General features: G+C 45.5%; 2 long non-coding RNA genes and 1 gene segment (V, D, J or C); 1 reads left to right on the forward strand and 2 right to left on the reverse strand.

The window, feature by feature from the left end:
* The first annotated feature begins 1,192 nt into the window (after positions 1–1,192).
* On the forward strand, positions 1,193–13,250 carry LOC129831390 (Ig lambda chain C region-like). The segment is given in 2 exon segments: positions 1,193–1,253; positions 12,672–13,250. Coding segments are annotated over 2 exon segments (366 nt in total).
* Positions 7,769–8,393, reverse strand: LOC129831406 (uncharacterized). Its single transcript, XR_008755712.1, has 3 exons — positions 8,288–8,393; positions 7,980–8,022; positions 7,769–7,935 (listed from the first exon to the last, which is right to left on the reverse strand). It is a non-coding gene; the product is annotated as an uncharacterized LOC129831406 (long non-coding RNA).
* Positions 8,940–10,537, reverse strand: LOC129831412 (uncharacterized). The gene is made up of 3 exons (XR_008755714.1): positions 10,431–10,537; positions 9,257–9,342; positions 8,940–8,991 (listed from the first exon to the last, which is right to left on the reverse strand). It is a non-coding gene; the product is annotated as an uncharacterized LOC129831412 (long non-coding RNA).
* Positions 13,251–15,217: the final 1,967 nt, after the last annotated feature.

A 15,217-nucleotide genomic window follows, 5' to 3' on the forward strand; every position in this document is an offset into this window, starting at 1 on the left:
TCTGTGTTGGTCTGGTTCAGAGAGGAGTGTAGTGATGTAGTTGAGACTAAATCAGTCTAACTAAGGTTTAGGGACCCTCCTTCCTCTAGTCCTCATGAACCCTTGTCCTGTTCCATTTTCTCTCTCTGTGTCCTCATCTGGTTCCTCACATCTGTCCTCGTTGGTGCCCTCACTCTGTCTGGTCTTGTTCACATTGGGGAGAATCCTAACTTGCAGTTCAGTCACATTTTCACTTAGTCTCCCATTGGCATCAATGCATGACTAAGTTAGGATTCACCCCATCGTGCCTCAGTGATCAGAATAGAGTCTGCAGTTCTATCAACGTACACCAGAGTGAGACATAGGACCACCAATAATGACTGAGGAAAGATCTACATGTACTTTACAGCAGGAACAGCTGTCTGTAGCCCACTGGTTTCAGTCCCACCCAAAGACCAGCTGATGGTTTCATGTCTAGTATCTCTAGTTATCAGAGTCATTCACCAGGGACGTGTTCTAGATCTGACACTGAGTTACAGGCAGTGATGTGTTGTTCCCCTTCTCCCCCAGAACACACCTGCTTCCCCTCCTCCTCTCCTTATTTATAGCTTCATGCAAATGAAGAGGTTATTTTATCTCCTCTCAGAACTGTGTGTGGGGGGGGGGGGGGGGGGGGGGCTGCAGGTGACCAGAGGAGTGGACTGAAACTGAAAATGTGTCCCAAATGGCCCTATGTTCCCTTTATAGTGCACTACTTTTGATAAAGGCCCATTGGGTTCTGGTCAACAGTAGTGCACTATAAAGGGAATAGGGAGACATACTGAGTACCTCATCATTATGTTGGTCTTGTGTAGAACTAGTATAGGATAATAAACTCCATTCATGGTTTGATGGAGGTAGGAGATTAGATACCTCATCATTATGTTGGTCTTGTGTAGAACTAGTATAGGATATTAAACTCCAGTTATGGTTTGATGGAGGTAGAATATGAGTCAGTGAAGAAGACAAGGCCTCATGTAGAGCAATGAGAGCAGCTGCTGATTGGTTAACTGTAGAGGCCCCTCCCTCTAGTCCTCTCTGGCTTGGAGATAGGTTAACTGCAGAGGTCCCTTCCTCTGGTCCTCCCTGTCTGTCTCCTTATAGGTGGATCCTGCAGCCTCTCCTCTCCTCACACTCCAACCCTGCTCATCTCTCAGCTGGACAGTAAGGGCCGTTCACATCACACACTGACAACATGCTGGGGACACTCTGCACTCTCATCACTGCTCTAACATGTAAGGAATTTACTATATGTTCAACATGAATCAAAAAAAGACATTAGAAGTTGTTAATTCATGTATGATTAAATGTCTTAAATTGTATTTCATTCCCACAGATGTCAGTTGCCAGAAAGCAGTGATACAGACACCTTCAGTACTGACTGTCAGTACAAAGGGGACTGCTACTTTTTACTGTGACATCACCAAAGATGAAAGCAATTATGTAATCTGGTATAAACAGGTTCCAGGAGGAGCTCCTCAGTATGTGTTAAGGTATTACCGTACTCATGCCTCTCCTAATGAATATGGTTCTGGTTTCTCCTCTGATCGTTTCACATCTAAAGCCACGTCTGATAAGGATTATCAGTTTATAATCAGTAATGTGGAGGAGACAGACTCAGCAGTGTATTACTGTCAGACTCAGAATGATTCTCCTTATGCGCAAGTATCACAGTGATATACACCATGACAAAAACCTCCTCACCAAACACACTCACTTCTGCTTTCAGATGTTCTGAATATAGACACTAACTGAATGTCAAGTCATCCTGAACCAGTGTGTCTGCAGTAGGAGAACATTCCATGCTTGTGTTTTACACAAAACCCTTCACACATTTACTAGAATGTTGTCATTAACAATTACACCTAGTTGTCACAAAGCATGAATGATAAAGTGATATTCCAGAAGGTTCAGTCCTAACAGAAGACTCCATGTATCAGATAACCTCCATGATAGTCAGTCCCCTGGTTTACAGAAGAGACATATTACATCAACAGTCATTTAGTGATGTACTGTTAGTTCAGAACCCCACTATCAGGTCCAGATAATATGATCATTATGTTATTATTATTGTAACGGGTTTCGTCCTCTTCGTCTGAGGAGGAGTAGCAAGGAACGGACCAATATGCAGCGTGGTAAGTGTCCATAATGATATATTTAATCAATCAAACAGAACACTGAACGAAATAACAAAAATACAAAACAAACAACCCGAAACAGTCCCGTATGGTGAAAACACTAACACAGGATTCAACCACCCACAAAACACAAAGAAAAACAGGCTGCCTAAATATAGCTCCCAATCAGAGACAACGACTGACACCTGCCTCTGATTGGGAACCATACTAGGCCAAACACAGAAATAGACAACCTAGACATACAACATAGAATGCCCACCCACATCACACCCTGACCAAACAAAACATAGAAACATACAAAGCAATCTATGGTCAGGGCGTGACAATTATACATATTATGACATGCTGATTTTAAGAAAACTTAACAACATAACTCACATGAAACTAAATACTGCTCTTTTCAGTGTAACCAAAATTATCCCATATGTTTTTTTTTTGTCCAATATAAAATATTGATATTTTTGATAGTTGAATAGTTACAGTAATTTAAATTGATTAAAAGTGCATCATACAGAAGCTGATAGGGTGAGATATAGAGGCCCCTCCCTCTGGTCCTCCCTGGCTTGGTGACTCTGCACTCTCATCACTGCTCTAACATGTAAGGAGTCTGACTTCCTGGAGTTTTATTTCCTAGTTTATTAATAATGAGTCGGGGCCTCCCTGGTGGCGCAGTGGTCTAGAGCACAGCATCGCAGTGCTAGCTGCGCCACCAGAGTCTCTGGGTTCGCGCCCAGGCTCTGTCGCAGCCGGCCGCGACCGGGAGGTCCGTGGGGCGACGCAAAATTGGCTTAGCGTCGTCCGGGTTAGGGAGGGTTTGGCCGGTAGGGATATCCTTGTCTCATCGCGCTCCAGCGACTCCTGTGGCGGGCCGGGCGCAGTGCGCGCTAACCGAGGGGGGCGGGTGCACGGTGTTTCCTCCGACACATTGGTGCGGCTGGCTTCCGGGTTGGAGGCGCGCTGTGTTAAGAAGCAGTGCGGCTTGGTTGGGTTGTGCTTCGGAGGACGCATGGCTTTCGACCTTCGTCTCTCCCGAGCCCGTACGGGAGTTGTAGCGATGAGACAAGATAGTAATTACTAGCGATTGGATACCACGAAAAGGGGATAAAATTTATTTAAAAAAATATAAAATAAAAATAAAATATAAAATAATGAGTCTGTATGTTTCTCTTTACTACATGTCTTCTTATTTCCCAGGTGTCAGTGGTGTGACTGTGGTGACACAGAAGCCTCCTGTTGTGACAGTGAGGAAAGGAGAGACAGCCTCTCTCTCTCTCTCACTCTGGACTGTAACCTGGGGACTGTTGATAGTAGAGACAGACACTCTGGACTGTAACCTGGGGACTGTTGATAATAGAGATGGCCACTATGGACTGTAACCTGGGGACTGTTGATGATAGAGACGGACACTCTGCACTCTGGACTGTAACCTGGGGACTGTTGATTATAGAGACGGCCACTCTGGACTGTAACCTGGGGACTGTTGATAATAGAGACGGGCCACTATGGACTGTAACCTGGGGACTGTTGATAATAGAGACAGCCACTCTGGACTGTCACCTGGGGACTGTTGATAATAGAGACGACCACTCTGGACTGTAACCTGGGGACTGTTGATAATAGAGAAGGCCACTCTGGACTGTAACCTGGGGACTGTTGATAATAGAGACGGACACTCTGCACTCTGGACTGTAACCTGGGGACTGTTGATAATAGAGAAGGCCACTATGGACTGTAACCTGGGGACTGTTGATAATAGAGAAGGCCACTATGGACTGTAACCTGGGGACTGTTGATAATAGAGACGGACACTCTGCACTCTGGACTGTAACCTGGGGACTGTTGATAATAGAGACGACCACTATGGACTGTAACCTGGGGACTGTTGATAATAGAGAAGGCCACTATGGACTGTAACCTGGGGACTGTTGATGATAGAGACAGACACTCTGGACTGTAACCTGGGGACTGTTGATAGTAGAGATGGCCACTATGGACTGTAACCTGGGGACTGTTGATGATAGAGACGGACACTCTGCACTCTGGACTGTAACCTGGGGACTGTTGATTATAGAGACGGCCACTCTGGACTGTAACCTGGGGACTGTTGATAATAGAGACGGGCCACTATGGACTGTAACCTGGGGACTGTTGATAATAGAGACAGCCACTCTGGACTGTCACCTGGGGACTGTTGATAATAGAGACGACCACTCTGGACTGTAACCTGGGGACTGTTGATAATAGAGAAGGCCACTCTGGACTGTAACCTGGGGACTGTTGATAATAGAGACGGACACTCTGCACTCTGGACTGTAACCTGGGGACTGTTGATAATAGAGTCGGCCACTATGGACTGTAACCTGTGGACTGTTGATAATAGAGAAGGCCACTCTGGACTGTAACCTGGGGACTGTTGATAATAGAGAAGGCCACTATGGACTGTAACCTGGGGACTGTTGATAATAGAGAAGGCCACTATGGACTGTAACCTGGGGACTGTTGATAATAGAGAAGGCCACTATGGACTGTAACCTGGGGACTGTTGATGATAGAGACAGACACTCTGGACTGTAACCTGGGGACTGTTGATAGTAGAGATGGCCAATTTGGACTGTAATCTGGGGACTGTTGATGATAGAGACGGACACTCTGCACTCTGGACTGTAACCTGGGGACTGTTGATTATAGAGACGGCCACTCTGGACTGTAACCTGGGGACTGTTGATAATAGAGACGGGCCACTATGGACTGTAACCTGGGGACTGTTGATAATAGAGACAGCCACTCTGGACTGTCACCTGGGGACTGTTGATAATAGAGACGACCACTCTGGACTGTAACCTGGGGACTGTTGATAATAGAGAAGGCCACTCTGGACTGTAACCTGGGGACTGTTGATAATAGAGACGGACACCCTGCACTCTGGACTGTAACCTGGGGACTGTTGATAATAGAGTCGGCCACTATGGACTGTAACCTGGGGACTGTTGATAATAGAGAAGGCCACTCTGGACTGTAACCTGGGGACTGTTGATAATAGAGATGGCCACTCTGGACTGTAACCTGGGGATTGTTGATAATAGAGACGACCACTCTGGACTGTAACCTGGCGACTGTTGATAATAGAGAAGGCCACTCTGGACTGTAACCTGGGGACTGTTGATAATAGAGACGGACACTCTGCACTCTGGACTGTAACCTGGGGACTGTTGATAATAGAGACGGCCACTATGGACTGTAACCTGGGGACTGTTGATAATAGAGAAGGCCACTCTGGACTGTAACCTGGGGACTGTTGATAACAGAGACGGCCACTATGGACTGTAACCTGGGGACTGTTGATAATAGAGACGGCCACTATGGACTGTAACCTGGGGACTGTTGATAATAGAGAAGGCCACTATGGACTGTAACCTGGGGACTATTGATAATAGAGAAGGCCACTCTGGACTGTAACCTGGGGACTGTTGATAATAGAGACGGACACTCTGCACTCTGGACTGTAACCTGGGGACTGTTGATAATAGAGACGGCCACTATGGACTGTAACCTGGGGACTGTTGATAATAGAGACGGCCTCTCTGGACTGTAACCTGGGGACTGTTGATAATAGAGACAGACACTCTGGACTGTAACCTGGGGACTGTTGATAATAGAGACGGGCCACTATGGACTGTAACCTGGGGACTGTTGATAATAGAGACGGGCCACTATGGACTGTAACCTGGGGACTGTTGATAATAGAGACAGCCACTCTGGACTGTCACCTGGGGACTGTTGATAATAGAGACGACCACTCTGGACTGTAACCTGGGGACTGTTGATAATAGAGAAGGCCACTCTGGACTGTAACCTGGGGACTGTTGATAATAGAGACGGACACCCTGCACTCTGGACTGTAACCTGGGGACTGTTGATAATAGAGTCGGCCACTATGGACTGTAACCTGGGGACTGTTGATAATAGAGAAGGCCACTCTGGACTGTAACCTGGGGACTGTTGATAATAGAGATGGCCACTCTGGACTGTAATCTGGGGATTGTTGATAATAGAGACGACCACTCTGGACTGTAACCTGGCGACTGTTGATAATAGAGAAGGCCACTCTGGACTGTAACCTGGGGACTGTTGATAATAGAGACGGACACTCTGCACTCTGGACTGTAACCTGGGGACTGTTGATAATAGAGACGGCCACTATGGACTGTAACCTGGGGACTGTTGATAATAGAGAAGGCCACTCTGGACTGTAACCTGGGGACTGTTGATAACAGAGACGGCCACTATGGACTGTAACCTGGGGACTGTTGATAATAGAGACGGCCACTATGAACTGTAACCTGGGGACTGTTGATAATAGAGAAGGCCACTATGGACTGTAACCTGGGGACTATTGATAATAGAGAAGGCCACTCTGGACTGTAACCTGGGGACTGTTGATAATAGAGACGGACACTCTGCACTCTGGACTGTAACCTGGGGACTGTTGATAATAGAGACGGCCACTATGGACTGTAACCTGGGGACTGTTGATAATAGAGACGGCCTCTCTGGACTGTAACCTGGGGACTGTTGATAATAGAGACAGACACTCTGGACTGTAACCTGGGGACTGTTGATAATAGAGATGGCCACTATGGACTGTAACCTGGGGACTGTTGATGATAGAGACGGACACTCTGCACTCTGGACTGTAACCTGGGGACTGTTGATTATAGAGACGGCCACTCTGGACTGTAACCTGGGGACTGTTGATAATAGAGACGGGCCACTATGGACTGTAACCTGGGGACTGTTGATAATAGAGACGGCCACTCTGGACTGTAACCTGGGGACTGTTGATAACAGAGACGACCACTCTGGACTGTAACCTGGGGACTGTTGATAATAGAGACGGACACTCTGCACTCTGGACTGTAACCTGGGAGCTGTTGATAATAGAGACGGCCACTATGGACTGTAACCTGGGGACTGTTGATAATAGAGACGGCCACTCTGGACTGTAATCTGGGGACTGTTGATGATAGAGACAGCCACTCTGGACTGTAACCAGGGGACTGTTGATAATAGAGACGGCCACTATGGACTCTAACCTGGGGACTGTTGATAACAGAGACGGCAACTCTGGACTGTAACCAGGGGACTGTTGATAATAGAGAAGGCCACTCTGGACTGTAACCTGGGGACTGTTGATAATAGAGACGGCCACTATGGACTGTAACCTGGGGACTGTTGATAATAGAGAAGGCCACTATGGACTGTAACCTGGAGACTGTTGATAATAGAGAAGGCCACTCTGGACTGTAACCTGGGGACTGTTGATGATAGAGACGGCCTCTCTGGACTGTAACCTGGGGACTGTTGATAAGAGACGGCCTGTCTGGACTGTAACCTGGGGACTGTTGATAATAGAGACGTTGTCTCTGGACTGTAACCAGGGGACTGTTGATAATAGAGACAGCCACTATGGACTGTAACCTGGGGACTGTTGATAATAGAGACGGCCACTATGGACTGTAACCTGGGGACTGTTGATAATAGAGAAGGCCACTAAGGACTGTAACCTGGGGACTGTTGATAATAGAGACGGACACTCTGGACTGTAATCAGGGGACTGTTGATAATAGAGACGGACACTCTGGACTGTAACCAGGGGACTGTTGATAATAGAGACGGCCTCTATGGACTGTAACCTGGGGACTGTTGATAATAGAGACGGACACTCTGGACTGTAACCTGGGGACTGTTGATAATAGAGACAGACACTCTGGACTGTAACCTGGGGACTGTTGATAATAGAGACGGGCCACTATGGACTGTAACCTGGGGACTGTTGATAATAGAGAAGGCCACTCTGGACTGTAACCTGGGGACTGTTGATAACAGAGACGGCCACTATGGACTTTAACCTGGGGACTGTTGATAATAGAGACGGCCACTATGGACTGTAACCTGGGGACTGTTGATAATAGAGAAGGCCACTATGGACTGTAACCTGGGGACTATTGATAATAGAGAAGCTCACTCTGGACTGTAACCTGGGGACTGTTGATAATAGAGACGGACACTCTGCACTCTGGACTGTAACCTGGGGACTGTTGATAATAGAGACGGCCACTATGGACTGTAACCTGGGGACTGTTGATAATAGAGACGGCCTCTCTGGACTGTAACCTGGGGACTGTTGATAATAGAGACAGACACTCTGGACTGTAACCTGGGGACTGTTGATAATAGAGACGGGCCACTATGGACTGTAACCTGGGGACTGTTGATAATAGAGACGGGCCACTATGGACTGTAACCTGGGGACTGTTGATAATAGAGACAGCCACTCTGGACTGTCACCTGGGGACTGTTGATAATAGAGACGACCACTCTGGACTGTAACCTGGGGACTGTTGATAATAGAGAAGGCCACTCTGGACTGTAACCTGGGGACTGTTGATAATAGAGACGGACACCCTGCACTCTGGACTGTAACCTGGGGACTGTTGATAATAGAGTCGGCCACTATGGACTGTAACCTGGGGACTGTTGATAATAGAGAAGGCCACTCTGGACTGTAACCTGGGGACTGTTGATAATAGAGATGGCCACTCTGGACTGTAACCTGGGGATTGTTGATAATAGAGACGACCACTCTGGACTGTAACCTGGCGACTGTTGATAATAGAGAAGGCCACTCTGGACTGTAACCTGGGGACTGTTGATAATAGAGACGGACACTCTGCACTCTGGACTGTAACCTGGGGACTGTTGATAATAGAGACGGCCACTATGGACTGTAACCTGGGGACTGTTGATAATAGAGAAGGCCACTCTGGACTGTAACCTGGGGACTGTTGATAACAGAGACGGCCACTATGGACTGTAACCTGGGGACTGTTGATAATAGAGACGGCCACTATGAACTGTAACCTGGGGACTGTTGATAATAGAGAAGGCCACTATGGACTGTAACCTGGGGACTATTGATAATAGAGAAGGCCACTCTGGACTGTAACCTGGGGACTGTTGATAATAGAGACGGACACTCTGCACTCTGGACTGTAACCTGGGGACTGTTGATAATAGAGACGGCCACTATGGACTGTAACCTGGGGACTGTTGATAATAGAGACGGCCTCTCTGGACTGTAACCTGGGGACTGTTGATAATAGAGACAGACACTCTGGACTGTAACCTGGGGACTGTTGATAATAGAGATGGCCACTATGGACTGTAACCTGGGGACTGTTGATGATAGAGACGGACACTCTGCACTCTGGACTGTAACCTGGGGACTGTTGATTATAGAGACGGCCACTCTGGACTGTAACCTGGGGACTGTTGATAATAGAGACGGGCCACTATGGACTGTAACCTGGGGACTGTTGATAATAGAGACGGCCACTCTGGACTGTAACCTGGGGACTGTTGATAACAGAGACGACCACTCTGGACTGTAACCTGGGGACTGTTGATAATAGAGACGGACACTCTGCACTCTGGACTGTAACCTGGGAGCTGTTGATAATAGAGACGGCCACTATGGACTGTAACCTGGGGACTGTTGATAATAGAGACGGCCACTCTGGACTGTAATCTGGGGACTGTTGATGATAGAGACAGCCACTCTGGACTGTAACCAGGGGACTGTTGATAATAGAGACGGCCACTATGGACTCTAACCTGGGGACTGTTGATAACAGAGACGGCAACTCTGGACTGTAACCAGGGGACTGTTGATAATAGAGAAGGCCACTCTGGACTGTAACCTGGGGACTGTTGATAATAGAGACGGCCACTATGGACTGTAACCTGGGGACTGTTGATAATAGAGAAGGCCACTATGGACTGTAACCTGGAGACTGTTGATAATAGAGAAGGCCACTCTGGACTGTAACCTGGGGACTGTTGATGATAGAGACGGCCTCTCTGGACTGTAACCTGGGGACTGTTGATAAGAGACGGCCTGTCTGGACTGTAACCTGGGGACTGTTGATAATAGAGACGTTGTCTCTGGACTGTAACCAGGGGACTGTTGATAATAGAGACAGCCACTATGGACTGTAACCTGGGGACTGTTGATAATAGAGACGGCCACTATGGACTGTAACCTGGGGACTGTTGATAATAGAGAAGGCCACTAAGGACTGTAACCTGGGGACTGTTGATAATAGAGACGGACACTCTGGACTGTAATCAGGGGACTGTTGATAATAGAGACGGACACTCTGGACTGTAACCAGGGGACTGTTGATAATAGAGACGGCCTCTATGGACTGTAACCTGGGGACTGTTGATAATAGAGACGGACACTCTGGACTGTAACCTGGGGACTGTTGATAATAGAGACGGCCACTATGGACTGTAACCTGGAGACTGTTGATAATAGAGACGGCCTCTCTGGACTGTAACTTGGAGACTGTTGATAATAGAGACGGACACTCTGGACTGTAACCTGGGGACTGTTGATAATAGAGACGACCACTCTGGACTGTAACCTGGAGACTGTTGATAATAGAGACGGACACTCTGGACTGTAACCTGGGGACTGTTGATAATAGAGACGGCCACTCTGGACTGTAACCTGGGGACTGTTGATAATAGAGACGGACACTCTGGACTGTAACCTGGGGACTGTTGATAATAGAGACGGACACTCTGGACTGTAACCTGGGGACTGTTGATAATAGAGACGACCACTATGGACTGTAACCTGGGGACTGTTGATAATAGAGACGGACACTCTGGACTGTAACCTGGGGACTGTTGATAATAGAGACGACCACTCTGGACTGTAACCTGGGGACTGTTGATAATAGAGACGGCCACTCTGGACTGTAACCTGGGGACTGTTAATAATAGAGACGGCCACTCTGGACTGTAACCTGGGGACTGTTGATAATAGAGAAGGCCACTATGGACTGTAACCTGGGGACTGTTGATAACAGAGACAGACACTCTGGACTGTAACCTGGGGACTGTTGATAATAGAGACAGACACTCTGGACTGTAACCTGGGAACTGTTGATAATAGAGACGGCCTCTCTGGACTGTAACCTGGGAACTGTTGATAATAGAGACGGCCACTATGGACTGTAACCTGGGGACTGTTGATAATAGAGACGGCTACACTGGACTGTAACCTGGGGACTGTTGATAATAGAGACGGACACTCTGGACTGTAACCTGGGAACTGTTGATAATAGAGACGGCCACTATGGACTGTAACCTGGGGACTGTTGATAATAGAGACTGCTACACTGGACTGTAACCTGGGGACTGTTGATAATAGAGACGACCACTCTGGACTGTAACCTGGGGACTGTTGATAATAGAGACGGACACTCTGGACTGTAACCTGGGAACTGTTGATAATAGAGACGGCCACTATGGACTGTAACCTGGGGACTGTTGATAATAGAGACGGCTACACTGGACTATAACCTGGGGACTGTTGATAATAGAGACGACCACTCTGGACTGTAACCTGGGGACTGTTGATAATAGAGACGGCTACACTGGACTGTAACCTGGGGACTGTTGATAATAGAGACGGACACTATGGACTGTAACCTGTAGACTGTTGATAATATTGCTGGTTGGTATAAACAGGTTCCAGGAGGAGTCCCTCAGTACGTGTTAAGGTGGTACCACACTGGTTGGAGCTCTGTAGAATATGGTTGTGGTTTCTTCTCTCCTAAATTCACATCTAATCATCAGTCTAAATCAGATTATCGTTAGATTATTAATAGAGTTACATATTTAACATTATATTCTTTTTTCATATTTATTTAGTGTAAATAACCTACTTTGTGGACTGATTATTAAGTGTCATGGACACCATGTGACATCTTCATAGCCTACAGTATATCTGTAGTTGTTGATTTCACATTTAAACTTAAGAAACGTGATGGACTATTTGACCATGTAGTTACTGCTGTCACTTGACAACACTACTCATTTATAATGTCTCATGCAATAATAATATATTTACTCAGAGGTAGATTTGAATGTGAAGTCTACATAAAGTTGTAATCAACCTTTAAAATGTTGGTCCCACGTTATATTAAATAATGATAAAACCATGTATATGGTAGTTACACACAATGTTGCTACATGATTCATTACATTGCAGTTGGTAACTCCGTTTGCTGGTTGACTAGTAGTAGGATATATGTGTGATTGTATCCCTCATTCACCACATCTGACTTCTTGATTATGTTTAAACGTAGAGATCTGAACTCATTATCCACTTGCACAGAAATCTGCTTTACCTCTGAAAAGTCACATATGGAGAGTTACTTAGAAAGTCCAGCTACAAACAGAGATATGAGTAACATGTAACAATAGAATTACATGGTTTTAGTGGCTTTTAGTTTAGGAGCCCAACATGTTAATTGTTTGTAGACTTTGAGAAAACGTTTTATTTTCTATTCTACAGTATAATCACACAACCCTGTTTCATTCTACTAACATATCAAATGATTTAGTGTAATATTTATTCTGCTCATTCCATTGGTCCAGACTCTACCCTCCCTCCGCCTGTCTTGACCATCTTCCCTCCGTCCAGCGATGAGTTGAAGTCCAGCAAAGTCACCCTGGTGTGTCTGGCCAGTCAGATGGCCATGGGCTACGCTGTTGTCAGCTGGACCGCGGGAGGGAATCCGGTCACCGGCGGCATCGCTACGAGTGGCCCGGTGCCGCAAGCCGACAAGACGTTCCAACTCAGCAGCTGTCTGACCGTTGACACGTCAGAATGGAACCAGGACAAAGTGTTCTCATGTAAAGTCACCGCGGGCTCCAAGTTCGCTGAGAAAGACATCAAGAAGTCTGTATGCAGCACTGAATAGCCTGAGAACCATTGTAATATCCAGTTGATTTTCTACATCACATTTCAAGATATTGTTAATGCATTAGAAGTTTAACCTGCATATATACATTATGTTCCATGAAAGATAAATAGCTAATCACACTGATATCATAGGCTATATGATAAGTAGAATTTTTATATTTGAAATGGGTTGCTTTGCAGATGTATAATAGAGGAATTGTTAGAGCTTTGCTGTATTGTGGATATTAAATAAAGAACATTCTAAAGAACAAGTGTTTGTATTTGAGCATGTTGATGAACATCAGTGTTAGCAGCTCTAAATGAGGGGGAGTTTAACTGAACTCAAACAGAGCAGCCTGCTCTCTTTTGACCAGATCCAGAAATGGTTAATCTAGATATCCAGGATGTAGGGCAGGTTTACTGTAATGTTAATGAATAACCAGAGATGGACCAGAGGTTTAAATGACAACTTCACATTATTGAGAACCTTCATTAGTATGATATGATTGTTTTATAAGAACATTCTGAAAGTATATATTTAATCATCTATTTAAAATAGTTGATTTGAAAAGGCAACTTGATTATTTCCCAGGCAATATTTGCTTGTACTTTTCACTGTATGAAGAGTTAAAACAACAGTACAGTAACATGATAAATTCAATATATTCATAGTTTATATTCAATAGTGTTATAAACGTATGTCTTACTATAATGTACAATAACATTTTACTCATGAATATTTTCTCTCCGTACATCTTTGCCAGCATGGGGGAAAAATAAGAGATATAATATTATAATATGCTTCCACCTTGTGGCTCAAACAGTTGTATTTCATTATAGTTGTATTTCATTATAGTTGTATTTCATTAATAATGAATAATAATTTCCAGACTAAATCCATCACGCAGTTTCAAATCAATCACAAATGACGTTATGGAAAGTTAGTGTACAGTATCTCTGTTGTCAGTACGTTATTGAAAGTTAGTGTACAGTATCTCTGTTGTCAGTACGTTATTGAAAGTTAGTGTACAATATCTCTGTTGTCAGTACAAAGCTCTGCTCAGTTCTGTGTTGGTCTGGTTCAGAGAGGAGTGTAGTGATGTAGTTGAGACTAAATCAGTCTAACTAAGGTTTAGGGACCCTTCTTCCTCTGGTACTAGTGGATGGGTATAGTAGTAGAGAGACTATATCAGTCTAACTAAGGTTTAGGGACCCTCCTTCCTCTAGTACTAGTGGATGGGTGTAGTAGAGAGACTATATCAGTCTAACTAAGGTTTAGGGACCCTCCTTCCTCTAGTACTAGTGGATGGGTGTAGTAGAGAGACTATATCAGTCTAACTAAGGTTTAGGGACCCTCCTTCCTCTAGTACTAGTGGATGGGTGTAGTAGAGAAACTATATCAGTCTAACTAAGGTTTAGGGACCCTCCTTCCTCTAGTACTAGTGGATGGGTGTAGTAGAGAGACTATATCAGTCTAACTAAGGTTTAGGGACCCTCCTTCCTCTAGTACTAGTGGATGGGTGTAGTAGAGAGACTATATCAGTCTAACTAAGGTTTAGGGACCCTCCTTCCTCTAGTACTAGTGGATGGGTGTAGTAGTAGAGAGACTATATCAGTCTAACTAAGGTTTAGGGACCCTCCTTCCTCTAGTACTAGTGGATGGGTGTAGTAGTAGAGAGACTATATCAGTCTAACTAAGGTTTAGGGACCCTCCTTCCTCTAGTACTAGTGGATGGGTGTAGTAGTAGAGAGACTATATCAGTCTAACTAAGGTTTAGGGACCCTCCTTCCTCTAGTACTAGTGGATGGGTGTAGTAGTAGAGACTATATCAGTCTAACTAAGGTTTAGGGACCCTCCTTCCTCTAGTACTAGTGGATGGGTGTAGTAGTAGAGAGACTATATCAGTCTAACTAAGGTTTAGGGACCCTCCTTCCTCTAGTACTAGTGGATGGGTGTAGTAGTAGAGAGACTATATCAGTCTAACTAAGGTTTAGGGACCCTCCTTCCTCTAGTACTAGTGGATGGGTGTAGTAGTAGAGAGACTATATCAGTCTAACTAAGGTTTAGGGACCCTCCTTCCTCTAGTACTAGTGGATGGGTGTAGTAGAGAAACTATATCAGTCTAACTAAGGTTTAGGGACCCTCCTTCCTCTAGTACTAGTGGATGGGTGTAGTAGAGAGACTATATCAGTCTAACTAAGGTTTAGGGACCCTCCTTCCTCTAGTACTAGTGGATGG

The sequence above is a fragment of the Salvelinus fontinalis genome, chromosome 2 (genome assembly GCF_029448725.1).
Source record: "Salvelinus fontinalis isolate EN_2023a chromosome 2, ASM2944872v1, whole genome shotgun sequence".
NCBI classification, from domain to species: domain Eukaryota; kingdom Metazoa; phylum Chordata; class Actinopteri; order Salmoniformes; family Salmonidae; genus Salvelinus; species Salvelinus fontinalis.